General features: G+C 39.3%; 2 protein-coding genes across 6 annotated transcripts in view; one reads left to right on the plus strand and one right to left on the minus strand.

Moving 5' to 3' along the window:
- The window catches only part of CCDC146 (coiled-coil domain containing 146), a 135,436-nt gene extending 117,984 nt beyond the window's left edge, over positions 1-17,452 (plus strand). The window contains exons 11-19 of the mRNA XM_004390060.2: positions 279-449; positions 3,629-3,717; positions 3,814-3,978; positions 5,722-5,946; positions 7,724-7,952; positions 9,922-10,050; positions 10,446-10,583; positions 15,249-15,497; positions 16,784-17,452. Of these exons, the coding sequence (XP_004390117.1) occupies positions 279-449; positions 3,629-3,717; positions 3,814-3,978; positions 5,722-5,946; positions 7,724-7,952; positions 9,922-10,050; positions 10,446-10,583; positions 15,249-15,497; positions 16,784-16,987 (1,599 nt within the window). The 3' untranslated portion in view covers positions 16,988-17,452. The remainder of the gene's footprint in view (positions 1-278; positions 450-3,628; positions 3,718-3,813; positions 3,979-5,721; positions 5,947-7,723; positions 7,953-9,921; positions 10,051-10,445; positions 10,584-15,248; positions 15,498-16,783) is intronic.
- A 2,721-nt stretch (positions 17,453-20,173) lies between these two features.
- Positions 20,174-27,339, minus strand: part of GSAP (gamma-secretase activating protein) — an 88,647-nt gene continuing 81,481 nt past the window's right edge. For 4 of the 5 annotated variants that reach the window (XM_004390062.2, XM_023725031.1, XM_023725034.1 and 1 more), the window contains 5 exons: positions 24,037-24,156; positions 23,117-23,178; positions 21,787-21,888; positions 21,532-21,631; positions 20,174-21,077 (listed from right to left, as the gene is read on the minus strand). In XM_004390062.2, the coding sequence (XP_004390119.1) occupies positions 20,986-21,077; positions 21,532-21,631; positions 21,787-21,888; positions 23,117-23,178; positions 24,037-24,156 (476 nt within the window). In that variant the 3' untranslated portion in view covers positions 20,174-20,985. Of the gene's footprint in view, positions 21,078-21,531; positions 21,632-21,786; positions 21,889-23,116; positions 23,179-24,036; positions 24,157-27,339 lie in introns of those variants that run through there. The other variant, XM_023725032.1, reaches the window with a different exon arrangement.

Raw genomic sequence — 27,339 nt, forward strand, 5'->3', positions numbered from 1 at the left:
CTCAAGCCACTGTCAAAATATTTTAAAACATGCTTTTATATCTCTCCTTTTCCTTAAAGTCACTTGAAAATACAGTGCAAATAAGAAAAAGTTCTATTGTGTTAACCCACTGTACATTCTTTAAAAAAAAAAAAAAACTTGGAGCTAAGGCAGTGCTGTTTCTTTGTTTTATGTTTTGATAAAATACACTCTACACAGAAAATAAAGATAGTCTAAGATACTGGTCTTTTTGTGTTCCTTCAAACAAATAAATATTATTATGTCATGTTTTTCAAAAGAAAGTCTTATCAGAAACTGAGTCTAAGTTAGTAGAACAGCAACTTGCAGAAGAAAACAGGCTTTTAAAGGAGCAAGAAAACATGCGAGATCTGCTATTCAACCTTGTCCGAATGACTCATATCAAAGCTGATGAAAGAGAGCAAAAGTCCAAGGATTTCCTAAAAGCTCAGGTAACTTCAGTTTTGTAACCATTCATTATTGCTACAACAGTTCAGGGTAGCCTCATTTACAATGCACTGTTCACTGGAAAATTATAATTGGAAGTCTCCTTCAGTTCTAGTAACTACTGGGTATAAATCTTCCCTAAACAGGACTCAGTCATGCACTGAAAAATAGTCTGAGGATTCAAATAGAAGTAGTCAACAATCTATAGGGAAAAAGAGATAGATCAACAGAGAATTTGAACAGATGGCAATTTCAGTAAGAATAAAGTGGGTACTTCCATGAACAGGGCTGGCAGCAGCACAGGTAACAGAAATCATCTGTAATTCACCACTACTCAGATTCCACCATGATTTACCTAGGAACTACTAAAAAATGGTAGCACTTAATGGTTCTCCCTTCCAAATTTGTCAAGCCAGTATTATTTAATCCAACGCCAGGATACTTTTAGTTACCGCTTCACCCCAGGACTCTCCTGGGCTCCTGACAACATGCCAGAGCTGACCCAGTGCAGCACCCCAAAACAAAAACAAAATACAACAAATGAGAGAGAAAAAAATTTGTCATGCTAGCTAAAATTCTAACATTCAAATCATTTATCTCACATAAGGATTATGTACAGAAGTTCCTCATTAAAAATCAATATTTCCTATGTTAGGGATATAACATATTGTGAAAATAGACTATCAGAATTTATCATGTAACCCAGAGGTTGGCTGTTTTCTAAGTGCAATTTGTGTTCTCATTCTGAACAAGTATTTATACGGGGGCAGCACTTCTTTTCATTCTCCAGAAAGAACTCACTCACACCAAAGCATTAATGAGCAGTGAGATTAAAGATTTTGTAGAAAAGACTGAGGAGAAAATTGTCATAGCACATCTCACAGCAAACTCTTCAAATTCCCATTTAGCTGTTTTATTTTTACCCCCTTAAAACATTTGAGAAACTAAAAGAAGTTCAGCATGGTTGGTGCATGGTAACATGGGGAGAAGGGATGTCAAATAGTGAGTCCAAAAAGCAGGAAAGGCCAGGTGGTAAAGGGCCGCATAATCCATGGTAAACAGTTTGGACTCTATCATGAAGGTTGTGGCAGGCCAAAAAGAGTTCACGGGACAGTTGGGTTTCAATAGAGTAAAGAAAGGAAAAGACAGTGCTCAGGAGGAATACATGAAACAAGACAACCTAAAGAATCAGAACAGCTGAGGGAGGAAGAGCAGGAGCAAAACAAGGAGATGAGAGAGCAGAGTAAGCGAAGACCATCAACATCAAGGTCAGGATCTAGGTCTGGTACAGTGTTTTCATTACAACTTGGTGTTGGCTGGGAAGAGTCCACTCACATAAGTCTTTCCTAATTAGAAACTTCCTCTTTAGAAATTTAAGAAGCACTAGAGGTATGTCATTATGAGTCAGAATCGACTCGATGGCAACAGGTGGAGCTCTCATGACACATTGGTTAAGAGCTTGGCTGCTAACCAAAAGGTCTGCAGTTCAAATCTACCAGCTGCTCCTTGGAGACTCTGTGGGGTCACTATGAGTCAGAATTGACTTGACAGCACCTTTTTTTTAAAGAGGTATATTTATTTGTTATAAGGAACGTTGATCTGTTTTATGAATTAGGTAATTTTTAATTAATTTCAAAATTAACACGTTATCTATGTGTGACTAATCCATGTAGACCAAACCTCATTATTAAATGAGCTAATTAATATGAAAGTACGAGACATTTCTTCCTCTTGAAAGGAATTCAATAAAGAAAAATCAGTAAAGGAAAAATTTTTATTCCTTAAATGAAGTATTCTTAGTATTGAGAGTTAGGTAAACATTAACTATAATTAGTAGTAATTTCCAGAAGGACACAGTCAATCTTTGTTTTTTTGCAACTCATCTACATCCCCAAAGGAAGATAAGTGGTAGAAGGAAAAACCAGTGTTTCTATCAGGGCTTCAAACTGTTTCATTCCAGTTCAAATTCCTGTTGAGAATTTGCATTTCTACCCTAGATATATTGAATCAGAATCTACTGTTTAACAAGATTCCCAGGTAATTCTTATGTATAATAAATTTTGAGAACGACTGTTCTGCTAGTGGTTCTCAGAACTGGTCCCTAACCAGCAGCCTTAGCATCACCTGGGGACTTGTTAGAAATGCAAATTCTCAGCAGGGGTTCGAACTGGAACAAACCCAGTTCAAAGCTGTGGTTTCTATCACTCCCAAGATAAGAGTAGATGACACTACATTTTTTACACTTGTTTAATTCTTCACACATACAGTTACTTTAATAATATTAATTTCTTCTCTGATTTCTGTTCTCACTGAGAACAATATACAGTAAAATTGCTCTGTGTCTAGTTTCTTTTGAATCACTCATGACAAATGAGTTTTGCTGTCACACTCCTACTGGAAAAGCTGACAGCAACTATTTATTCTAGTTCCTGTCAGCAAATACTTCATCTTGAATAAGTTTCTTGTCGAAGATGAAGGACGCAGTGTCTTTAAACTTGGAGAACATAATTATTGCCATCATGTCGATTCCAACTCATAGCGACCCTATAGGACAGAGTAGAACTGCCCCATAGGGTTTCCAAGAAGCAGCTGGTGGATTTGAACTGCCATCCTTTTGGTTAGCAGCCAAGCTCTTAACCACTGTGCCGCCAGGGCTCCATTGGACTTAAGAAGGATAATCACTGTCTTTTAAAATATTCGTGTGTAATCTGTGTAACACCTCCTATGGCTGGTCTCAGCGTGGTGCTCCACTGTGTAGGAAAACACAACCAATATCCAAAATAATGGGAAAGCACTTTAAAATCATTACTCGGGTCTCTCAAAAAATACCACAGAGGTTTTGATTCATAGCATTTATCAAAACTTGTTGAAATCCTCTTTCCTCATCTATCTTCCATAAACTCCACACTCTTCCTGTCTCCCAGAAGTTTCCCAAACTTTTCCTCAATCCCAACCCATGCAGGCTCTTTTCTTTTTTTTCTCTTAAATAATTCTTTGAGTTACTCAGTGTGAATCAACTAAGCTGGCCAAGAAATTTTCAGATCTCTCCCTCACCCCTCAACCTGATCTGTACAACCCAATAGGTCAAGATAGAATGTGCCTTAATTGACAGAGAAAGAGATGGGGTGAGGCTGGGAGTACAAATATTTTTTTCTCTCTTTCACACATGATTTTTATATTTCAGCAAAAATATACCAATGTTGTTAAAGAAATCAAAGCAAAGAATCTTGAAATTAGGATACACAAGAAGAAAAAACGTGAAATTCATCGAAGGTAAGAATTACTTAATGATTTGTCTATTTAGGTAAAAGGAAAAAAAACCTTGGATTTATATTTTACACATTCCAAAAACACTTTGTATTTTTACAGACTCAGACAGTTTGCTATATTATATGACACTATTCGAAATGAAAGAAACAAATTTGTTAACTTACTTCACAAAGCTCACCAGAAAGTAAATGAAATTAAAGAGAGACATAAAATGTCATTAAATGAACTGGAAATTTTAAGGAATAGTGCAGTTACTCAAGAAAGGTGAGTGTTATAACTATTGTCCTTTCAAAAAAATGTCTTCTGACTCATTTGAATTATATCCTAAGGATAAAAAAAAGAAAGTAATAGTCTTTTAAAAATCTGGAAAAGCCATTATGCAACTACCTGGCTTTATAGGTGATAATATAAGCATCTGAACACAATTTCTTATGCTTCTACTGTTTGGAAGCTATATTTTTTAAGTGAATGAAAAACTAATATGTGTATAGCTATGATTACTATGATGATTTTCGCTTGCCCAACTAGAAAGCACACATTTGATAATTTGCATTTGAAGTTAGAAGACAATCAAATTTTTTATCAACCATCATCTACAGTATTCAGAAGGGGCCCTCGGGCGCAGTGGTTAAGTGTTGGACTATTAACCGAAAGGTTGGCAATTGGAAACCACCAAGGGCTCTGTGGGAGAAAGATGTGGCAGTCTGCTTCTGTAAAGATTTGCAGCCTTGGAAACCATATGGGGTCGCTATGAGTCAGAATTGACTCAATGGCAATGGTTGCAGTATTCAAATGAATAGATTTGAAGCCTCTAATGCGTTTGTGGGAGACATTATAGTGGAGTGGCAAAAGAAGTGGCTTTCTCTAGACACAAATCCCAGTCCTGCCACTTCCTAGCTGTATGACCTTGGGCAGGCAACCTTACGTCTCTGGACTTAATTTCTTTGTAAAGTAGTCCTTACTGGACAGTGTTGACATGTAGTGGGGTTCTTAACCATTGTCATAGGGCAATATGTGTACTAACTGTTTAATGAGAAACTATTTTGTTCTGTAAACCTTCATCTGAAGTGAGAATAGCAGCACAACTGGATGAACGTAATCGACGTCACTGAATTGTACATGTAGAAATTTTTGAAATGGTGTGTCTTTGGATATGTATGTTTTCACCAAAAAAAAAAAATCCTCGAAGGCCGAGAAGGGAGCGTGTTGATGTGTCGTGGGGTTGTTAACCAATGTCATAAAACAATATGTGTACTGACTGTTTAATGAGAAAATATTTGTTCTGTAAACCTTCACCTAAAGTACAATTAAAAAAAAATAGTCCTTACCTCGTAGGATTTTGGGGTTATTAAATGAATTAATCCATGTAAAAGCACTTAGAAGACTGTCTGGCAAATGATTGCTTTTAAAATGTATTGTTCACTGTGTGCCAAGATCTTTTGGACTCTTTCACTTATATTTAGTCCCTGATCTACTCAATCTATACAACCTGCACTTCTTCTGGTGGTCATTATTTCACAGTTTCTTTTAATAAAGATACTGCAAAGTGGTGTCTCATGGGTAGGGGAGAGGAGATTTGCCTGAAAAGGAAAATTTGATTTCCTAATCAGGTTCTCATCCTACACGAAAGTAAACTGTCATTCATAGGGTCCATGCATTCATTAGGCATTTGGCATTTATTGTAACACTAGGCTGAGCCAGTGTTAGGTCCCCTATCTCTGCCCTCAATAGAGAATAGTCTCGTGTGGACACAGAGCAGTTAATAAATGACCACAGCCTTTTGCTTTGATAAAGGGAAGCAGCTGAGGCTTGGGCACAAATGAGAGCTGTCCTAATACGGATGGAGGGAGGATCTGAGACCTGCAAAGATTACAGAAATTTATAAGTAATTTCAAGGGAAAACACTAGAGCAAGGACTGCTTTGATACTGTTTGCATTTCAGAAATCTTCATTGCTTTTAAAGAAACAAAAAGCATAATCTTACCCATTGTCCCATTATTTTTAAAGAAAGCTGCAAAATTGCATGTTAAAGCATGCCAACAATGTTACTATCCGGGAGAGCATGCAAAACGACGTGTGCAAAATTGTCGCAAAACTTCAGGAAATGAAAGAGAAGAAGGAAGCTCAGTTAAATAACATTGACAGGCTTGCCAATATGATCACAGTGATTGAAGAGGAGATGGTGCAGCTTCGCAAAAAATACGAAAAAGCTGTGCAGCGTCGAAATGAATGGTAAAAACCAGGAACCTAGTGTAAGAACAAGGCAGGCAGACATCCCATGCAGAAATGTTGCCCCTTTTTCTATCTAGAGTTAACAGTGGGTAGCCTATTGAATTTGACATTTAGATTTCGTTAGCCTTTGTGGGGGGAGAAGTTTGTGTGTTTTGGCTGAAAATGAGAAATATTGTCCTAGTAAGAGGGAAGGGAAAGAGACCTGGTGGTGCAGTGGTTAAAGTGCTCGGTTGCTAAATCAAAAAGTGGGCAATTCAAACGCACTAACCACTCCACAGGAGAAAGATGTGGCAGTCTGCTTCCGTAAAGATTAAAGGTTGGAAACCCTATGGAGCAGTTCTACTCTGTCCTATAGAGTTGTTATAGGGTCACTGTGAGTTGATTTTCTGGCAGTGGGTTTGTGTTTGGTTTAAGAGGGAGAGGCAAGAGGGAGGTTTGAGAAGTTGCTCACTTGAAGATCAAAGAGCTTGCCCAGGCTGCTTTTCAGGATGCCTCTGATACCATCAAATTCCTTCAGTGTAATTGATGTGAGTAATTCTTTGGATCTTGTATCCATGTTTGTGGCAAGTTTGGTCTTATGATATTTATTGAGCCATTCTCCCAGTTGATTTTCTCAGCAAGTAGATAAATCCTTTAGGAGTAACATTATTTCTTCCAGGCTGCAATTAATCAATTACTATTTTAGCAGTTTCCCCAGGTTGCTTGTGCTCTGAGAAATCTGGAATGTGAGATTGTAGAATCCTGTAGTAATTATATCTGGTATCAGATTTTCCATCAAACTTTGATTGTGTGCTGTTCTGTGGAAGGCTCTGGGCTGCTAGACACCAAGAGTACAAAAACATTGCTCCTGGTGTCTGTTGTTGGGACAGCTTGATCAGGAGAAGGGCCAATGAAAGGGAAATGAGACAAAATACAGAGCTAAGATTACAACATGCACAAATGTTTCGAGGGAGGACAGAGAAAAATAGAAGCAATTAAAGGTGGAAACCTGGGATAATAGATATGCACAGAGTGTGGGAAGACCTCCAGGGTCATATGTAGAACAGCACATTTTCAAAGGGCTGGTTGGTGTTTTCTCTGGGGAAAAAAAATCCTCTGACGTGGCTCCTGGCACAAATCAAAGCATTTGGGCAAACAGTGTGCTCCCGACCTCAGTCAGATCTGTAGGCGTGAGCAGTCTTGCAAACCAGAGCTGCTGGACTTAGAGAATTCTTACTTAGTTTCCTCCCCATGCTCTCTTCTCAAGGAGGCCTTTCCCTAGCATGATTGCAAAGGACAGAATTTTCTGCTGGGGAAACTAATGTCAGAAATAGTCAACTTTTGAAAAATATATTGGGCCAGGCAAGTAATATAGAACAGAATTGCTGCAGAAACACATTCCCTGGCCCCCTGCCTTCATGCCTCTGGCTTGATTGGAGCCTTGGTTGGCAAGTCTGGCCTGAGAAGAGGGTATGCAGAAAATCAGACCATGGGAGCGCTTTTGTCATGCATTGGGAATGGCATTCTTTCCCACCCCGGGAAAACTTGCAGGGATGTTGTGATTAGCCAACCACACGGTCGGCTTCAGAGTTGAGATACTAAACAGCCCTCCCTGTCTTATCCCCAGAAAAATCCAAAATTTGTGGTTTCCCTAGAAAGCCAGCAGAAAATATCTGTTGTCTTCTGGAATTATGCAATCTTGATGTGTATTTTGTGCCCAAAGCAGAGGAAACTAAAATGACTTGTGAAACAGTGGCCTCAAAACACACTTAGTCTCTGCCTTTAAATTTGACCTTAGTGGTGTTCAGCTGATAGAGCGGGAAGAAGAAGTGTGCATTTTTTATGAAAAAATAAATATCCAAGAGAAGATGAAACTAAATGGAGAAATTGAAATACATGTCCTGGAAGAAAAGATCCGATTCCTGAAACTGAAGATTGCCGAGAAGCAGAGACAGATTCTCGTGACGGAGAAATTACTGCCAGCCAAGAGGTCCCTGGATGCTGACCTAGCAGTGCTCCAGATTCAGGTGGGAAAAGTGCTTGTAAGACACTCTCTGGGACCACTGGCTATTTTTTTCTTTGTTAGTTTGTAAATTATGCAATTTCTGTTCTGCCAGAGTTAATTCTAAGCCTAACATCAGTTGAATAGCAAGCTTCCCATCAGTTTTCAAACTGCACTTAATTATTTGATTGTCTACTTGGCACTAACCACGTTTGCCCTTAAAGGACATGATGTGAAATTTCTCGCTTCAGGCAGGTCGTTTTGTACTCTGCCCTGCAACACCGGATCCCTGTCACATCCTGTTATTTGTCGTCGCCGCAGTGTTGGCTTTTTCCCAAAGTCTTCCCCATTTTTGCATTATTTTCTGAAATCTCTAAAGGTTGGCATTTTTTTTTTCAAGAAGTTATTTGAAACAGTTTTTAATTGTCCAAGGATTATCATGAGTCACATTCTCCTGGTGAACATAATAATAGCTCTATTTCAGGGATCTTAGAAATCACATGAACTATTTTAGGACACAGGAACGCTATTTTGTATAGAAACAGTAAACAGCTTTTTCTCAGTGGTCCATTGGGAAATAAAATCAATCAAGGCACCACTTTGATAAGCAAGTACCATATTTTTGTTTCTTATTTAATTTCCTAAGTAAGAAAAAACGAACATTAAATGTTAATAATAAATACAGCAAGTGTTTATGTATATATGTGTGTGTGTGTGTGTGTGTGTGTGTGTGTGTGTGTGTGTGTGTATACATATAGGAACCCTGGTGGGACAGTGGTAAAGAGCTCAGCTGCTAACCAAAAGGTTGGCAGTTCAAATTCACCAACCGCTCCTTGGAAACTCTATGGGGCAGTTCTACTCTGTCCTCTAGGGTCACTATGAGTCGAAATTGACTCGATGGCATCGTTTTTGGTTTGGGTTATGTACATATATACCTCAATTCCATATTAAGTATAATTAAAGAGTGTAGAGAGATAGGAGAGGAAGAAAAAAATTGAATTATCATGTATGTCACCATTTAAAATTCTTTTTGTAGGGAGAATGACCATAAATTAAAATTTTAAAACTCTACCTGAAAAAAAAAAAAAAAAAGCCCTCTACCTGTATCATTCTTGGACATGCTGTATTTTAATATTTTAAGTCTGTTATCTCATTGGATGGCCTAACTCTGTGAGATTGGGCCTTTACTTCTTAATTGACAGTTGAGGAAACTAAAGTTTGGAGGAGATTAATGGTTTTGCCTGATATCATACAGGTATTCAGTAGAAAATCTGAAAATAGTGGCTCTTGGTTTTCACCACATTCCACATCTCTCCCTGAAAAACAAACACTACTTGTGGCTACCACTCCTATTTGGGAGTGTCCATATTTCTTCATCCACCTCCAAAGTCCCATTGATTCAACAAATATAGTTGATACGTAAGATACCATATTAGGAGTTTAGCAAAAAAGATCAGATAGTTCCGGCTATTCCTCACAGACTGTACATTGTGTTGACCCAGTAATTAAGAACTTCATTCTTCTTCTTTGGGAAGCCATTAAGCTTATTGCAAGCAAAGGGTTTTTAAATGGAACTTTGAACAATCTCTCCAAAAGACAAACATCCAGCATGTTGCTCATCTCTTCATTGGAGGTTACTATAGAAACCAGTGCTGTGTACTTTGAGTTCATAATCAAACAGCATCACATGAGTATAACATGAAATGGGGGATAATCAAAGGACTGTTTGTGAAATAAGGTTTTTCTTTGATGACCCAGAAGGCACTGCTTTGCCTTCAGAATCAGTTATGGGTGTCATCTCTCACGTACCATGAATGAGCAGAAACACTGCTTATCCACACATCCCAGCTGATGTGGTGTATTAAAAAAAACAGTTCCACCCTTGCCAGGATTGGTCCTGCTGAGAGACCCTAAAGACCTTAAGCTATGTGATTTTAAGATTTAATGAGCTAGAGCATTAATTTTAAAGTTGATGTTTCTTTCTTGTTTAATAGTTTTCACAGTGTACAGACAGAATAAAAGACTTAGAAAAACAGTTTGTAAATCCTGAGGGTAAGAACAGAACCCGCTTCCTTCCGGGGAAAGATCTGACTGAAGAACAAATGATCAAAAAATTAGATGAGGTAAATGTTCTTTCTTAAAATAGTGTCTATTAGCCCTTTCTTGATAAAGTTTCCCAAATATCTGTAGTACTGTCTCATATTATTCAGACATACCTATCCTTCATTATTCTAGATACTAATATATTCCTTTCCTTCATTTTGTAACAAAATCTAAGCTTGATTTAGACTCTTGCCAAAAGAAGTAAAATCCAATGGTTTCAAGGTGCCAAAGACACCTTTCGCTGCCTGACTGCTTGACTCAGCCCTGCTCTAAAGACCTTCCAGACGTATTTTGGCAACTGAAAAAGCAGTGTGTGTCTGTTAAGTGGGGAAGTGGGGGACAGTGCTCTAATTAGGAAAGAAGATTTTGTTTTGCATGACTATTTTCTTCTTATTGAAATTATTTTCTACCATAGCTGGAACTACAGCTGGCCCAGAAGGAGGAGAAGTTACTGGAGAAGGACTTCATCTATGAGCAGGTCTCCCGGCTCACAGACAGACTCTACAGCAAAACTCAGGCCGGCAAGCAGGACACACTACTCTTAGCCAAGAAGGTCTGCCAGAGACCCTGCCTTCTCTCTTTTGCCCTCCTCTTTATTACCTTTTATTTTCTATGGACTGCTTTATTTATTTAGACAGAAGCACTGGAGAGATTAGGCCTATGGCTAGGGAAGCATAAAAATGTAAAGATGACTCTTAGAGAATTGTGCAAAATAAGTTTCAATCTTGTTTCCTAAATTAATTCACTCTATAGGGAGAAAACCCAGGCTTTTCAATGGCAGTATACAAGTTTCACTTGACAAGGCACCTACTCAGACGTAACAATTGTTACCTTCATATTTCATGCACAAAGTTAGATCCTTTCCAGTCCCTTGTGAGTAGGAAGCATGATACTGCCTCACTTACATAGCAGTCTGAATGGGAATGACCCCAGTCCAGAACTCAGCCTGAACCAGAAGTCGAAGGGACCATTAAAGAGAACAGCAGTCCCACCACACCCAGGCCTGCTGCACCATAAGTTGGAGCTGCCCTCAGGCCTCACTAGTGAGGAAAGTCAGGTAGTGTGTAGAGCTTCATAATGCATTAAGCTTAAGATGTTGAGACTACAGATTCAAAGCAGCAGAGGCTACTAGAAGCTACACTGAAAGGAGCAGCCAGCAGGTTGGTGATTCAGAGGCAACAGAATCATTCACTAGAGGAGTTAGAGGTTAGGCTGCTCACCTGGCCTCCATGGCCCTGTGGAGTGTCACAATGTAATGGCACAGGTGTTTCAGTCAGTTATCAAATAGTTACTAGGCATCGGGGCAGAAATGAAGAGGAAGGGACACATTGTCCATGCTGTATGAAGCTCACACAGTCCCACATCCCAGAGTGTGGGCTACTGAGAGTAGCAACTGTTCCTCGTTCTTCTTAGTTTCCCCAGTGACTAGCATGTACAAGATTCTAGAAAAATGTTTGCTGAATAAGTAAGTAAACAGTCAATCCTGTTCCAGAAACAACTCTGGCACGCCAGGTACATGGGGAATTGTAAATTGTAGGCCTTCCTTGCTCTTTTTATTTGGCTTTTACACTTCCCCTCTGACTACTTCCACTAATAGACATTGACCAATCCAGTGGCAGTTGTGCAATTCACAGCTTTACCTCAAAAAATAAAGGCAAGATGTATTGAGGCTCATGAACTTTGCCTGAATTAGCGTGTCCAATGTTTCTTTAGATGTTGCCTTCCTTCCTTTTTCAAAATCAATTTCCTTTGCTTTGTGGGAATTCATTTTTCACCGAAGTCTTGCTCGTCAAAGGTGATGGCAGAGTTTCTCCAGCAGTCAGCCATAATGCTAGAGAAACACAAATACTATGACCATTTGTGTGGCCAGGAAAGCTCCAGCATAACCTAGAAAATTCAACTCATAGAAACCCTATAGGACAGAGTAGAACTGCACCATAGGGTTTCCAAGGAGTACCTGCTGGATTTGAACTGCCAACCTTTTGATTACCAGCCATAGCTCTTAACCACTACAACACCAGGGCTTCTAGCTCCAGCATAGCTGAGTTCTATCCTGATGACTTCTCTCTCCTTTCTTTTCCCTACCTTCAGGGCTCTTTATCTGGTTCTTCTTTTGTTTTGTTTTGTTTTTAAGCATTTAAAATGGCAATCTCCTCATAGTAGGCAAAGCTAGGGGGTAGAAAGATCTGTGTTTTACCAATACTAACAAGTAACCTTGGGAAAGATACATAAACATTCCTAATATTTAGTTTCCTCATCTGTGAAATGGGTTGTTTTAGCTAAAGTTGTTGCAAGCATTACATAATCTAGCACGTAAGTGGCTTACCCTCTTGTGGGTACTCAACAAGAGAGCATGTCTCCATGTTCCTCTTCTCTTCTAGTTAGCTTATGGCTCCTGCAGCAAGTTTCCCAAATGAACAGAAAATGGGACATCTCAGGAAAGACTGAGAACAACCCAGAATAATGTCAACCTTTTCTTATTTATGGAAGAAAAGGGAGGTTGGCTGCTTACATGCATGCACACACACGCGTGTGCAGTGGTTGATTAATTAACGAAATTTAAGATAAAAAATAATGACTCATCATTGAAGCTTAAAATGGTAGTTATTTTTATTCAATATATACTTTCTAAAAACTAATGCAGTGTAGAAGAGTTATAAAAATTTATATTCTCTGCATCCTTAAGGAGACAAAGTCAGTACATGAATCATTTTTGAGAGGCAGGTAATTCACTCGCAGCAACATTTCTCTAAGCAGTTGTACAGCTATGATGAGTGTGTGCTATATTAGGAGCGGAAGATGCTTCGAGGTTAGGTGTAATTTTGGAAGCTTATTTTCATGTCCCAATTTACCCTGGTTCAAAAGATTGATGAATTAAAATAGACTAACAGTCCATTATTTCCTTCATTCAACAAGTATTTAAATTTTGTTCTGTGCTCCTGTGTTCCAAGCAGAGTACCTGGGTGGCACAGTTAACGTGCTTGGCTACTAATTAGAGGTGCCTTGAAAGAAAGACCTGGCAATCGACTTCCAAAAAAATCAGCCACTGTAAACCCTGTGGGGCACAGTTCTACTCTGACACACATGGGGTTGCCATGAGTCAGAGTCAATTTGACAGCAACTGGTTTAGTTTTTATATTCCAAGTACCATTCTGGGCACTGGGAATATGATGATGAATAAAACAAATAATCATTGTCCTGATGAAGAGTAAATTCTTATAGGATGACCGACTATAACCAAATAGCCAAACACATATGTCAGTAGTGAAACGTAAAGAAAAAAATGATACTAGTAAGAGAATGAGTGTCAGTGAGTGGGAGAAGTCACCACTCAGTTGCCCCCATGGCTACAGCCACACTAAAAGGCTATGCTGTGGGCCAGAAAGCTTATACCAAAAAAAAAAAAAAAAACCCACTGCCGTCAAGTCGATTCCCACTCACAACGACCCTACAGGACAGGGTAGAATTGCCCCATGGGGTTTCCAAGGAGTGGCTGGTAGATTCAAACTGCCAGCCTTTTGGTTAGCTGCCAAGCTCTTAACCACTGTGCCACGAGGGCTCCGGAAGGCTTATAGGAATCACCAATTCCAGTTTTAACTTCTTTTCTGCCTTTTGAAATCATTTTTTCCAGTCAGTCCTATCTTTTAACTCTATTGATGCTAAATAAATTGATGCTGTCAAGGCAACACTGACTCATGGCAACCCTAGGTGTCAGAGTAGAACTGTGCTCCATAGGGTTTTCAGTGGCTAATTTTTTGGAAGTAGATCACCTACCTGGCCTTTCTTTCGAGGTGCTTCTGGGTAGATCCAAACCACCAACCTTAAAGTTAGTAGCCGAACACTTAACCATTTGTGTCACCCAGGGACTCTTTAAAGAAACATTGGACATGTTAATTATGTTAATTCAGGGAAAGTTCATGAGCCTTAATAGGTCTTAGCCTTTATTTTTTTTAATGTCTTATTGTGTTTTTCGTGAAAGTTTACAAGGAAATTATGTTCTTTTAGCAATTTCTGTACATATTCTTCAGTGACATTGGTTACATTTTTCACAATATATCAGCGTTCTTATTATTGCCATTCTAGTTGTTGTCTTAATCAAGCTTCCCTGTCCCCTCTTCTCATCTTTGATCTAGGGAAAATGTTTACTGTTTGGTTTCATTTAGATGATTATTTAGAGAAGCCTGGTACCCATGAGTGATATTATTTATTTTATGGGCCAATCTGTCATTTCTTAGCCCTTATTTTATGAGGTAAAGCTGTGAACTGCACAACTGCCACTGGACTGGTCAGTGTCTATTAGTGGAAGTAGTCAGAGTGGAAATGTAGAAGTCAAGTAAAAACGTTGAGGAAGTCCTACAACTTATAATTCCTCATTTATTTAGTGTGCCAGATGTGTTTCTGGAACAGGACTGATTGCTCACTTATTTCTTCAACCAACAAACATTTTTCTAGAGTCTAGTACATGCTAGACACTGGGGAAACTAAGAAGAACAAGGAACAGTTGCTTCTCTCAGAACCCCCAGTCTAGAGTGTGGGAATGTTATCATTATTTTCTCCCCTACCAGACTGTGTGAGCTTCATACAGCATGGACAGTGTGTCCCTTCCTCTTCATTTCTGCCCTGATGCCTAGTCAATATGAAACATTAAAACAAACAACAAATTCCAAATTATTAGCCAAATTTTCCCTAGCTCAGCTAATGCCTGTTTAAGACCTAATAATGATGCATCCCAGGAATTATGATTCAAACACATTGAGGTCATAGTTTCCATTGAAAAATTATTTCAAATGCAAGAACTCTGCTGATTTTCTTAAATAAGCAAAGAGTAATGTTTAAATACAGTTTTTCTACCAGATTTTCCCCTGGATATGTGACAAACTAATAACATAGCCAAAACTTAGACATCAAGAACATTCTTTCCACTCTCCTACTCAGCTCTTACAAATAAAGACCCTAAACTACTTCCCTCAGTGCTCTCCACCTTGAAATCCAGCAACTAGACAAACAGGCCTCTATCCTTTCTCTCCTTGTCTGTATTTACAAAACTAGCGTGTTGGGCTCAATCTCAGTCAGTTCCAGTTCTCATTGTCTATGAATTCCCACTTAGGCCTTCAGGCGAGATTGCCTGCCACCATTATAGACAGCCAGCAGCCTGCCATTTTCTTCAAGTCTTCATGGAATACATGTGTAGGCTAAGCCTTGGGCTCTTTAATTCTAGATGAACGGCTATCAGAAGAAGATCAAAGATGCTACTGAAAAACTGATGGCTCTTGTTGCTGAGCTATCCATGAAACAAGCTCTGGCCATCGAACTCCAAAAGGAAGTCAGGGAGAAAGAAGACTTCATCTACTCTTGCAATTCCAGGATAGAAAAGGGCCTGCCACTCAATAAAGAGATTGAGAGAGAATGGTTGAAGGTACTTCGAGATGAAGAAATGTATGCATTGGCCACCGCTGAGAAGTCTCAGGTAAGTTTTGGCTCCCATGTTGCGTTTGTCAATTGAGCCAGGAAGGGCGGTTTTCAGGGTATCAGTCATCCCAACATATGAAAATTTCCCATTCAACCACACACATAGTCCCCACAGTCATTAGAAGAAAGTTTGTGTTTTTTAAGATATTATGTAGACAAATTAAAGTACAACAGTTCCAAGTGCTGCAATATTCCCTGGAGAATGCTTTCAAGCACCAAGTCCCACCCCACAGTCCTATATCCTGGGCTAATGTGGCATAACCATGGCCTCCCACTGGCATGACAATGCTCATGAGTCTCCAATCTCTGTCCCTGCACCCTTGCTCGTACCACACCTGACTCTTCCATGTCCATCTGCTGTGGCTTCCACAGCATATTGTGAGACCTCCAGACATATTATGGTTGTCACCTCTTGCAGACACCGACCTGGGGTACACCACAGACCTCAGTGCCACATATTTCTTCTTCTGCCACTGTCCTAAGCTTATATCCATTGACTCCACTCTTGAGTTGGGTACCCAGTTCTGCCTAGCCCCACGACCTTTCAATATTCCTAGAATGAAATTGGGCATCTCTTTCTAAGGAGACTACATCCTGAGAGCTATACAACTCACCCTTAGACTATCAAGTAGATGTCCCCAGAAGGATCACCGTTCACTCCCTGACCCAAGAACATAACGCATTTCAGACACACACTAAGAACACCTGGCAACAGGGTCTGGTTTGTAATTCCCCCACTGCCTGGGACTACACTTTTTAGGGCATTCAGATTTTACGTATGGTGTCCTGGCTGTCATTCACCTGGCTCCAGTCTCCTGAATTCTTTTTAGCATCATAAGAATTATTCTTTTCCCAGAGGCACAGTAAAAACTTCGAGGACCTTGAGGTTCAAAGCAAGCTGCTGACTACTTTTCTCCTCTGGTTTCATTTTGTTCCTAACCTCTTCCTTTATTAAGTCATTTGTGAGCAAATGTTACCAAAGGAAATATATTGTCCTCCCTTTTCCAAAACATTAGTGTTTGCTGAAAGATTCTGAGAATGGAATATAGTCAATATAGGACCCACCAAGCAGTTTTTGATAAACCTTAAACCCCAGGCACAGTGTGGCACCCATTCCAGTGAGATGCAATGTGTGTGTACATGCATGTGTGTGATACCCTTCTGGGGGTGTCAGTCAGTAGCCTAAGGCTGATCAGACCCAGCTGGGTGTGTTGGGTCCCCGAGGATGAAGTGACTTCACCAGAGCTTTCAGAAAACTGAAAAGGAAAAAATCATTCTTTGCAGGAGTTCTCGGAAGCAGACAGTCGCCAGCTTCCCAGTGGTGTTTACACGACCGCGGAGCAGCGTCCCAATGCCTACATCCCAGAGGCAGATGCCACTCTGCCTTTGCCAAAACCATACGGTGCCTTGGCTCCTTTTAAACCCAGTGAACCTGGGGCAAACATGAGGCACATAAGGAAACCTGTTATAAAGCCAATTGAAATCTGAATATATGCACCAATCCAGGCTTCCCAAGGATACACCTCAACCAGGCTTCCTCCCACCCACAATTGGAAAATGTGAGCACGAGAGTCCTAAATTACAGACAAAAAAGAAACCCAAAATTAATCAACAACAGAGCACAACATTGCTTCCTTTACGCCCACCAACTACTATATTTTACATGATGCTGAGTAGGACATAGAATTGTCATACAATTATGTCAACATATATTTGAATTGCTCATGTCTTTCTTTTTTTCACTCTATATATTACCTGTCAGAACTATACAGTAGATAAGGTGCTATAACAATGCAATGAAAATAAATTTTCAGTGAGGCACAGAAATTGGCAGAGTGGTCTTTATTTATTTAAAAAAAACAAAACTGTTCAACATACTCACTTTAAAGAAAAAGACAGAGCGATTGTTTGAAAAGAAAAATATCCCAATCACTGCAGAGGCATAGCTCACTTTGTTGAATAAGAAGTTGCACTTGGAGTTAATGCTGGTAAATCTAAATCATGTAAAAAGCAGTAGTGAAGCTTATCATTTTTTTAGTAACATTCTGTGATTCTTTTTAAAAAGAATCCTTTTGCTACAAAAATACTTATGCCCTAATTTATCTCCATTATAAATCCATATTTTTCAAATAAACTCATGAAAATTTTCATACCAGATTTTTCAGAATCTCATTAGAAGTATTTATAACTTTGCATGTTTAAGAGTTGAAAATGGGGCCTGTTCCACTTATTTCATTGCTCTATTTTTGTTGTATTTCACCTGAATATATTTTCCTAATTGTTTTTCTATTCTCACGTATGAAAGCACACAAGTGGATTTGAAAAGTGATTTTACTTTCACTAATATTCTGAAATACCAGAAAGACGTTTACTTGTGTTTTATTGACTATGCAAAGGCATTTGACTGTGTGTTATAACAAATTATGGATAACAGTGCAAAGAATGGGAATTCTGAAACACTAAATTGTGCTCATAAGGAAGCTGTACATAGATCAAGAGAAGGTTGTTTGAACAAAACAAGGGGATACTGTGTGGTTTAAGTCAGGAAAGGTGTGCGTCAGGGTTGTATCCTTTCACCATACTTACTCAATCTGTATGCTGAGCAAATAATCTGAGAAGCTGGACCATATGAAGAAGAATGTGGCATCAGGATTGGAGGAAGACTCATTAACAACCTGCGATATGCAGATGACACAACCTTGCTTGCTGAAAGTGAAGAGGACTTGGAGCACTTACTGATGAAGATCAAAGACCACAGGCTTCAGTATGGATTACATCTCAACATAAAGAAAACAAAAATCTTCACAACTGGACCATTAAGTAACATCATGATAAATGGAGAAAAGACCGAAGTTGTCAAGGATTTCCTTTTACTTGGATCCACAATCAACACCCATGGAAGCAGCAGTTAAGAAATCAAAAGACGCATTGCATTGGGCAAATCTCCTGCAAAAGACCTCTTTAAAGGGTTAAAAGCAAAGATGTCACCTCGAAGACTAAGGTGCGCCTGATCTAAACCATGGTGTTTTCAACAGCCTCATATGCATGGGAAAGCTCGATGATGAATAAGGAAGACCAAAGAAGAATTGATGCCTTTGAGTTGTAGTGTTGGCAAAGAATATTGAATATATCACGGACTGTCAAAAGAACGAAAAAATCTGTCTTGGAAGTACAACCAGAATGCTCCTTAGAAGCAAGGATGGCAAGACTATGTCTCACATTCTTTGGACATGTTGTCAGGAGGGAACAGCCCCTGGAGAAGGACATCATGCTCGGTAAGGTAGAGGGTCAGCAAAAAAGAGGAAGACCCTCAGTGAGATGGATTGACACAGTGGCTGCAACAATGGTCTCAAGCATCACAATGATTGTGAGGATGGTGCAGGACTGGGCAATATTTCGTTCTGTTGTATAAATAGGGTCGCCATGAGCTGGAACCAACTTGACAGCACCTAACAACAACAATATTCTGAAGCTATCTTTATTTCATATTGGTAACAGTAATTAATTTTATTTCACAACTCTGGGAGTGAAAAATATCGCATTCCTTTATTTTGCTAAATCAAACAAGATCTGTTCCAAACTCTCATCCTGCCAGATTGGAGAGAAATTTAATCTCGTTCTCAGATTTTGAGTCCTGAATCTAACCTGATTGCTTCATGAAGTCATTATAAAGGAATTATTTGGGAGTACTGTGGTGCAAATGGTTAACCCACTTGGCTGCTAACAGAAAGGTTGGAGGTTCAAGTCCACCTAAAGGCACATCGAAAGAAAGGTCTAGTGATCTACTTCTAAAAAATAAGCCACCGAAAACTTTATGGATCACAGTTCTACTCTGCCACTCAGGGGTCGCCGTGAGTTGGAATCGACTTGAATCTACTGGTTGTTGTTGTTGTTAAGTGCCATCGAGTCCATGTACAACAGAAAATAACATTGCCCGGTCCTGTGCCATCCTCACAATCCTTGCTGTGTTTGAGCCCATCCTTGCAGCCACTGTGTCAATGGCTGAGCCAGTTGACAGTCTTCCTCTTTTTCACTGACCTACTTTACCAAGCATGATGTCCTTCTCCAGGGACTGGTCCCTACTGATAACATGTCCAAAGTATATCAGACCGAGTCTCGCCATCTTAGTTTCTAAGAAGCATTCTGGCTGTACTTCTTCCAAGACAGAACTATTCGTTCTCTGGCAGCCCAGGCTTCGCCAGTATTCTTCGCCAATCGCAGTAAGAACTTACTTATAAGTAAGGAGTATTTTGGAAAGTATTAAGGGAGAGAATCATCATTGCCTTGTTGATTTGGCTCCAAGATTTTAAGCCTCAGTGACCATGAAGTATTTGACCAAAAAGGGAAATTCTGTAAGTGGGGATAATTTCTAGAACATGATGATTTTAGAAAAGAAGTTGAATTATTATACTAGCTAATATTTATAATCATTAAAATTTTACAGATTCACTGAGGGAAACAGTGTGACAAGAGAAAAGCAAGGGATTATGGGCTGAGCCCAGGCAGCAACTGTATTTATGGGTCAGAATGAAGTCACTGTAGAAGAGAGAAAACAAAAAGAAAATTAGGTGTCATGGGGCCATTGCAGGGATATGTTAATGAACTCTTGATTCCTGGCTGGAATAATAGGACTGTATTCAAAGAACAGGAAGAGTCAGGCCAAAATTTTCAGTGTTTTATTTTTTCTTTTCTTTTTTTTTTTTTTTTAATGACTAGACATTACTAAATCAAACTTTTATAAATATAAAAAAAACCTTAAAAAATTTAAACACAGTTCCATCTGAACCATCACAAAGACAAACTGTACTCCAAATACTGTATGTACAAACTAATATATGTTATAAATTATTCTATACTGGAGATAGAAGATTTCATTTAGTCCAAATCCCGTTTTTTTGCAAGTCTCCTCTATCCAAATAGAGTTTTTATGTAACATTTAATTTTTCTTAGTATATGTTCTTTACAAAGACACATCTAGTTTATGCTTTTCAAGGACTGTTCCCTGCATTTTTAAAGCATGTTTTATTTCAGAGTGCAAAGAGACTAGTTTGGGGCCTATTAGGCCATTAGTAAAATAATTCTCTGAAGAGCATCATTTATGCCATTTTATGCCTCTTGGCATAGTGGTTAAGAGCCTGGCTGCTAACCAAAAGTTTGGTGATTCAAATCTACCAGCCGCTCCTTGGAAACCCTATGGGGCAATTCTACTGTGTCCTATAGGGTCGCTGTGAGTGGGAATTCACTCAACAGGGATGAGTTCTTTTTTTTTTTTAAATGCCTCTTTGGACTTTTTATCATTTCTCTATACTTGACTGCTCACCTGATGTTTAAAATTGGGGTGAGGTACAGCAGTTTAGCTCTGTCTAAACAAGTACCAAACTGCAGTTCAGATGGCTCAAGAATATATTCTGATTATTATCAACAATTTTAAATATTGTTAAAGCGAGATTAAAATATTGGAAGCTGATTTAACTGCATTTGCTCTTTTATAAGCCTAAAAGCATTGTGGTGTGTTTCAGAGCTGCTTCCCCTACAAATTTTGCATCCACATTGTCATGTCCTTCAAAAGCATACAGAGCTGGAAAAAAAAGAGAAAAGAGTTACTATGAAGCCAAGGAACACATAACTTTGTGCCCTCAAATCCAACTGAAACCATAATAATTTTATATTTTAATAAAACATTACTCAGAGAATATGTTGTTAAAATTGTATATTACATATAATCTACATTATATGTATTGTAAAATAATAATGTTGTTGTTGTGTAATAACAAATATTAAACCTGAGCACCAAGAAAGGGCATTCACATCAACCAAATGGACTTTAAATTCTTTTAAAAGTTCAGTCTGGTGATTTATTCCTTTGGTAGTTTACTCTAGGTAGTAAATTGTGTATTGCTAATTAAAGCCAATTGCAATAAGGACCTACTTAGAAGTAAGGAGTATTCTGGAAAGAAGAAGGTCCACAGTTGTGAACTGGGGATTACTGGTATGTCAAGGGAAAAGCAGGAAAGCCCTGAGGACCCAGTTACCTTGATTGGAGGACTCAATGTCTGTCAGTATGTCAATGAAGTAGTTCAGAGGCAGAAATTCTACACTGAATGATGACTTGTCAGTCATAGAATCCCGAGGCTAAAAGGGAAACCACCCTGGTATTAGTTGATTTTCCAAAACAAGCACACATTTAAGTAAGGTGATAATTACAATTGCTGCTCATATGGATATGTTGCAATTTGCAAATAGGATCCAGAAACATTTAGTGCGGCTGTGCTTTCATACACACTCACCTGTTTCTTATAGTTCTGAAGCAATTGCTTCACATGATTCCGTGAAATAATATTGGAACTCATAGGATGATCCCAAAGTCGACTGATCTTCTGACCAATAAGCTATTGAGCAAATAGAAAAATACACAAAGAATATATCTCATTCCACATTAAATAAATTTATATTATATCTTTTCATAATGTTAAAAATATTATTCCGAAGTATTTACTTAGTTTAAAAGACAGGCACTTTAGAGTTAACAGACCCTTGGAGAAAGGCCATGTTTCTATGAGATATGCTTCTGGATTTTGAATAAATGCTCCCTCAACTGCTACCCTGAGGAAGGCAGTTTATACACTGATGATGCCAAATTTCTTTTCTGACATGGAATTCATCTGCTACTCTTCAAAAGTGGGGATTTGCATGCCAGCCCTAACTGATGTTTTGACAGGAAACTAAAGGTAGTAAGTATATTTGTATCAACTTCTATGCCAGTGTCTTGCCCAGAAAACTTTAATTCCCTTAGACTATGAGGCAGAAAATAAAATTTGAAGATGAAACTAAATGTTTAGAGATATTCCCTAGAGAGATCTAGCCATGGAAAATATGCTTTGTTTTCTGTTTTTGCCCTTGCTTCAGTAGTGAGGGGAGGGACTGTTACAAAGCAAGCCCGTTAGGTTCAGAAAGGCAGCAGACATCCCTTCCAGGGAGGATGGGAAGGCTCCTGCCAGAGAGACAAGTGCTCAAGGTATGTAAACAGCAGCAGAGCTGGCCAAGGCTTTTAGGGTCAGGAAGTTCGGGGACTCAGAGGCTCTGAAGACCTTGCCTGGAATTTCATATTTTCATAGTATTTCTGACTAAGATAGCTAAGATCCCACCATAAAAACAAGGAGTGCCTTTCTAACTCTCTTTCAGGTCTCTCATTCTTCCTTTGACCTGGGAATGTTTTCCTGCTCTGGTGGAAACCATAGTAGGAGGAAATACAGTTCCAGAACCTTCTGACCTTACCTGTATTTAAATTTCTTATCAGTTTAAATGCCAAAATCACATGCTTCCCCTCAGACTCACAGCTGTAAATATTAGTGTAGTTTGCTAAGAGGAGAAAATGTCCAGATCTCCCAGGTGGGCTGTGCCAAGACAATTCAAAGCCAGAGGAGCAAAGCACTTTGTAGGCCCAGTGGGGAACAGCAGACAGGGGTGGGGACGGATGGGGTTTCTTGGAAAGGACTGAAAAATGAAACAATTCAGTTGACTTTAGCTCAAAGGAAGTACATGCTCTTTGTCCAAGAAGAAATTAAAGGAGGCCCATCCCAAGGCTTAAGGAGAAAATAAAATATAATTCAGGATTACCGGAGGAAGCCGTGCAATGATGCTAAATTTTAGTTTTTCATTCCTCTCTGTATTATCCAGATCTACAAGAAAGTCAGAGATTGGCAAACAAAACAAATCTCCATTTTAATACCTCAGCAAGTCAGTTAATACTTTAGCAGCTTATACTGATAACCGCATATACCAACCCTTGTATTCTCAAGCTAAAATCTAACACGTTGAAAATATTTCCGTTTTCATCTCTCTGAATAAACAGGGATTTTTAATAAGCATTCTTATGCTGCCAGTGACAAAGCAATTGTGTTGACTAATTTAAAACAAAAGGCACTTTGAGGAATGGTAAATGCTGTACTATATATTAACAAAACTCATCTATAAAATACCACAAGTGAATAATGTGAGAGTAATTATACTACAGACCTTACTTAAAGTTCAAATTCAAATAAGCACTGTATCTCATTAATTTTTCTTGCATTTGAAATCAAACTTTGAAATGATAGCATTAATCAGTTGAAAGTAAGCCATTTCACTGACACTTTCTTGAGAAACAAACCTACAATCTCCTAGCCTCAAGTACTCTTCGTGTACAAAAAAAAGGAATCTAATAGCTTTACGTGGATTAAGATGCCCTTTGGGGCCTCTTGAAGACCTAAAGCACTTTAAATTGGTCCACTCAGGAAAGAAGATGTTTACAGGAAATCAACTGTACTCAGCAAGACTGGCTACATAATTTGCAAGGTCTACTGCAAAATGAAAATGAGGGGCCCCTTATTCAGAATATATTAAAATTTCAAGACGGCAGCAGCAGATATTTAACCAAGCTCAGGGTCCTTCTGAGTACAGCAAGGCCCCATGGGACTGCACAGGTCGTACATCCATGAAGCTGGCTCTGGTGGTGCTCAGACTGGAACTGGTACTCTGGCAAATGTAAAGCCTCTTACCTTTCACAAGCCTTGTAACAGCTGTTTCTGTGAGCAGCAACACTCCATTATCAATGTAATGCAGCAGGTTATGCAAAGGGAGACAGTGGACACCAAGGACCATGTGCAGAGTGTGAAAACCTAGGATGAGAGATCCAAGAAAGTCAACGTGGTCAGTTAGCATCTCCAGCCTTCCAGAGGGAATGAATTAGATGATGTTAATAAAGCTCTTAGTTCAGTGCTTGGCACGTAGAGCCAACTAAATGTTCCTTGAGAACGAGGACCAGGTTTTTTAGTTCGTATTATCAAGACTAAGTATAGTGCTGGGTATATAGTAAGTTTCCAGTAAGTATGTATTCCCTTCACCTGTGTCCCACCCCAGGTAGAAAGAGGGCAATGCCTGCTCAATGAAAATTGGTCTACAGTGTAATGTGTTTGCAATTCTATGGCAAGATGGCAAAAGAGAGCAATTAACAGAAGAGCTTCAAACTCCATTTGCCCAGGCTAAAAGGCTGATGGATGGGGACCATTTTGTCAAAGGGGGAAAAAAACTGGACCAGAAAGGAGTAGTTTATAAAATGACTAAGAACCTAAAAAGAAATACTTTTGGACTTATACACCCAGTCCCAACTTATGAAGACCCGAATTATTAATGCTCTTTATATGCCTGATCTCTGGGTGTGCCTTAGGGAAAGCTTTTGTAGTCTACTTGGACTAAATTATAGAAAAGAAATAATGAAAATGATATGCCCAGAGAGCAAATCTACAGGAATTCAATAGAGAGGTAGGTACTCTCTCAAAACATCTATAAAATCTTCACAAACCTAAAACGCAAAGTACATTCTTAGTAACAAAAGATAAAATCAACATACACTGGAGAAGGTATCAGCCCAGGGAAGAATCAGAAGAACCCTCCTGGAGAAGACAGCATTTGCAGGGAGCTTTCTGAAGGATAAATAAAATTCCAAGGAGTGGAAATGAAGCAAAAGAATCTACTGAGCGGAGACAGTGGAGAAAAAAATAGGCTCAGAATGAACAGACCTGGGCTAGCCTCCTGCTGTGCTACTTACTAGCTATAGGTAACTAAGCCTTTTTTGAGCCTTGGTTTCTTCATCCCTAAAATGAAGTCATCAGTACCTTATGGCAGGGCTGTTCAAATACTAGAACTAGGTCTATGAAGAACCTAGCACATGGTTTTCCAACAGCGACTAATAACGGAGCAGGTGCTGAGGGCTTTCATCTGTCCTGGCTCATTTGATCGTCATGCAACATTATACAGTGGGAACTAACAGATTCTCATCTTATAGATGGGGAACCAAGACACACAGAAGCTAAGAAACCTGCCCAGAGTCGTATAAATGGTTAAGTTGTTGTTGTAGCAGAGTTGACATTTGAACTCAGGCACTCAGATTTTAGCCTCGGCTTTTAACCATAACATTATCCTGTCTCCATAACTGGTAGCTGGGTTTATGGAACAATGTGCACAGAGGCCCAAAGGTGAGAAAGTATGGGGTACATTTAAGTAAATAAATAAATAAATCAAATGATCCAGTTCAGCTGGAACCTTGTGTGAGGGTGAAGGAATGATGAGAGGTAAGTTTGGAAAAGGTAAAGTTTATTTGACAACTCCCTCCCATGTACTGGGCCCTGGGCCAGGAGTACAATAATGAGCAACAGGTACGACTGCTGCTCCCATATGCCTTACAGACCATCAAGTGATTAAAAAAATATAGTTATTTTTAAAATGTAACCAGTCCTATAAAGAAAAAGTACAGGGTGCTGTGAGAACGTGTGACAGGGGCTGAGATCATAGTCTTATTGAAGAGAATGCAGAATGACAGCAAAGAATTTATTACTTAATTTAGAAGACTCTGGGGAGGCACTGAAGGTTTTTGAGCAGGACATAGGGAAATAATTTGAGCTTTACTTTTAGAATATTAATATGGCAACAGGCATAGAATAGATTGAGTAATTGCTTGCTACAGGAGGTAAGAAGACCTGTTGGGCAGCTATTGTTGGAACCCAGGCCAGTGGTAGTAAGGGTGCTGCCAGTGAAAGGGGAAGGAAGGGATTGGAAAAGATGACCACGTGTATTGGCAAATCATTGGATGTGGGTGGAGAATGACGGAGAAGAATTATAGCCTAATGTTAGGCGCTTACATGACAGAGGAATGATGCCCAAAGAGCAGGGACTTGGAGTCAGAGAAATCATAGCATTTTCCCCTCTCACTCAGCAGATGAATCATGAGCAGTGGGACAGTCCTAAGTCCTGGCAACACCAAGGGTCAGTTAAAATGCAAACTCTGCCCGCAAGTACTTGTTAATGAGCTGACAATAAGATGAGTATGCTGGTTTCTCTGAATCCAAAAGCAGTGATTTTATTAGCTAACCAGATAAGATTTCCAAATGGATTTGCCTTTGGAAATTCATCCCAAGATTAGAAAAAGTTATGAAAAAATTATTTCTGAAGAAAAGTTTATAATAGATTATTGGTCCTATAGATTTCCTAAGGCACCCTGGTGGCACAGTGGTTAAACACTTGGCTGCTAACAGAAAGGTCAGCGGTTAGAACCCACTAGCCACTCCACGGGAGAAAAATGTAGCAGACTGCTTTCATAAAGATTACGGCCTCGGAAACCCCATGAGGCAGTTCTACTCTGTCCTGTAGGGTCGCTAGGAGTCAGAATTAACTCGACAGCAACAAATTTTAGATTTCTTGGATTCAAAATTCCTTCTCCAGCCCTGTGTCCAGGTCCTAAGGGTCCCTGGATTACCCTTTGCCCTCTCTCCCTAAGTCACAGTCCAAAATTTAGCAGCCATCCTTGGCCTCCTCTCTGCATGTCAGCTCTAAGCAGCAGAGCAAACTGGCTAAAACTAGGCATCAGTTCTGGAGGAGAACACTTTTCCATCCAAAAGCAGTCCTCATCTTCCAGCACTTCTGGCCTCCTCTAGCCAGAGAGGGGAACACAGGTCCCTTTTAAATAGCAGATTTTCCAGCTTGAAACCACGACTTCTTTTTTGTGTTCCTCATTGCCTTTTTCTCCTTAACCAATTCAGGTTACAAATTTCTGACATTTGGAACTCAGATAGTTCAATAGTTTGAGTAGTACTGTATTTTTTATGCAAATAATACATTCTACGTTTGTTTTGCCAACCACACCCTACCCCCTGAGGTATTTTAGTAAGCGCACTATGCCAATTTATTTTTACATAAAAAAAAATTAGCATAGCACACTTCTGAAAATACCTCGTGTTGGGGGTGGGGAGCATGGATGGCAAACAAACGTAGACCGTGCATGTTATTTGTGTAAAAATACAGTAGTC

This window comes from Trichechus manatus, unplaced genomic scaffold (genome assembly GCF_000243295.1).
Source record: "Trichechus manatus latirostris isolate Lorelei unplaced genomic scaffold, TriManLat1.0 scaffold00280, whole genome shotgun sequence".
In the NCBI taxonomy this organism is placed as follows: domain Eukaryota; kingdom Metazoa; phylum Chordata; class Mammalia; order Sirenia; family Trichechidae; genus Trichechus; species Trichechus manatus.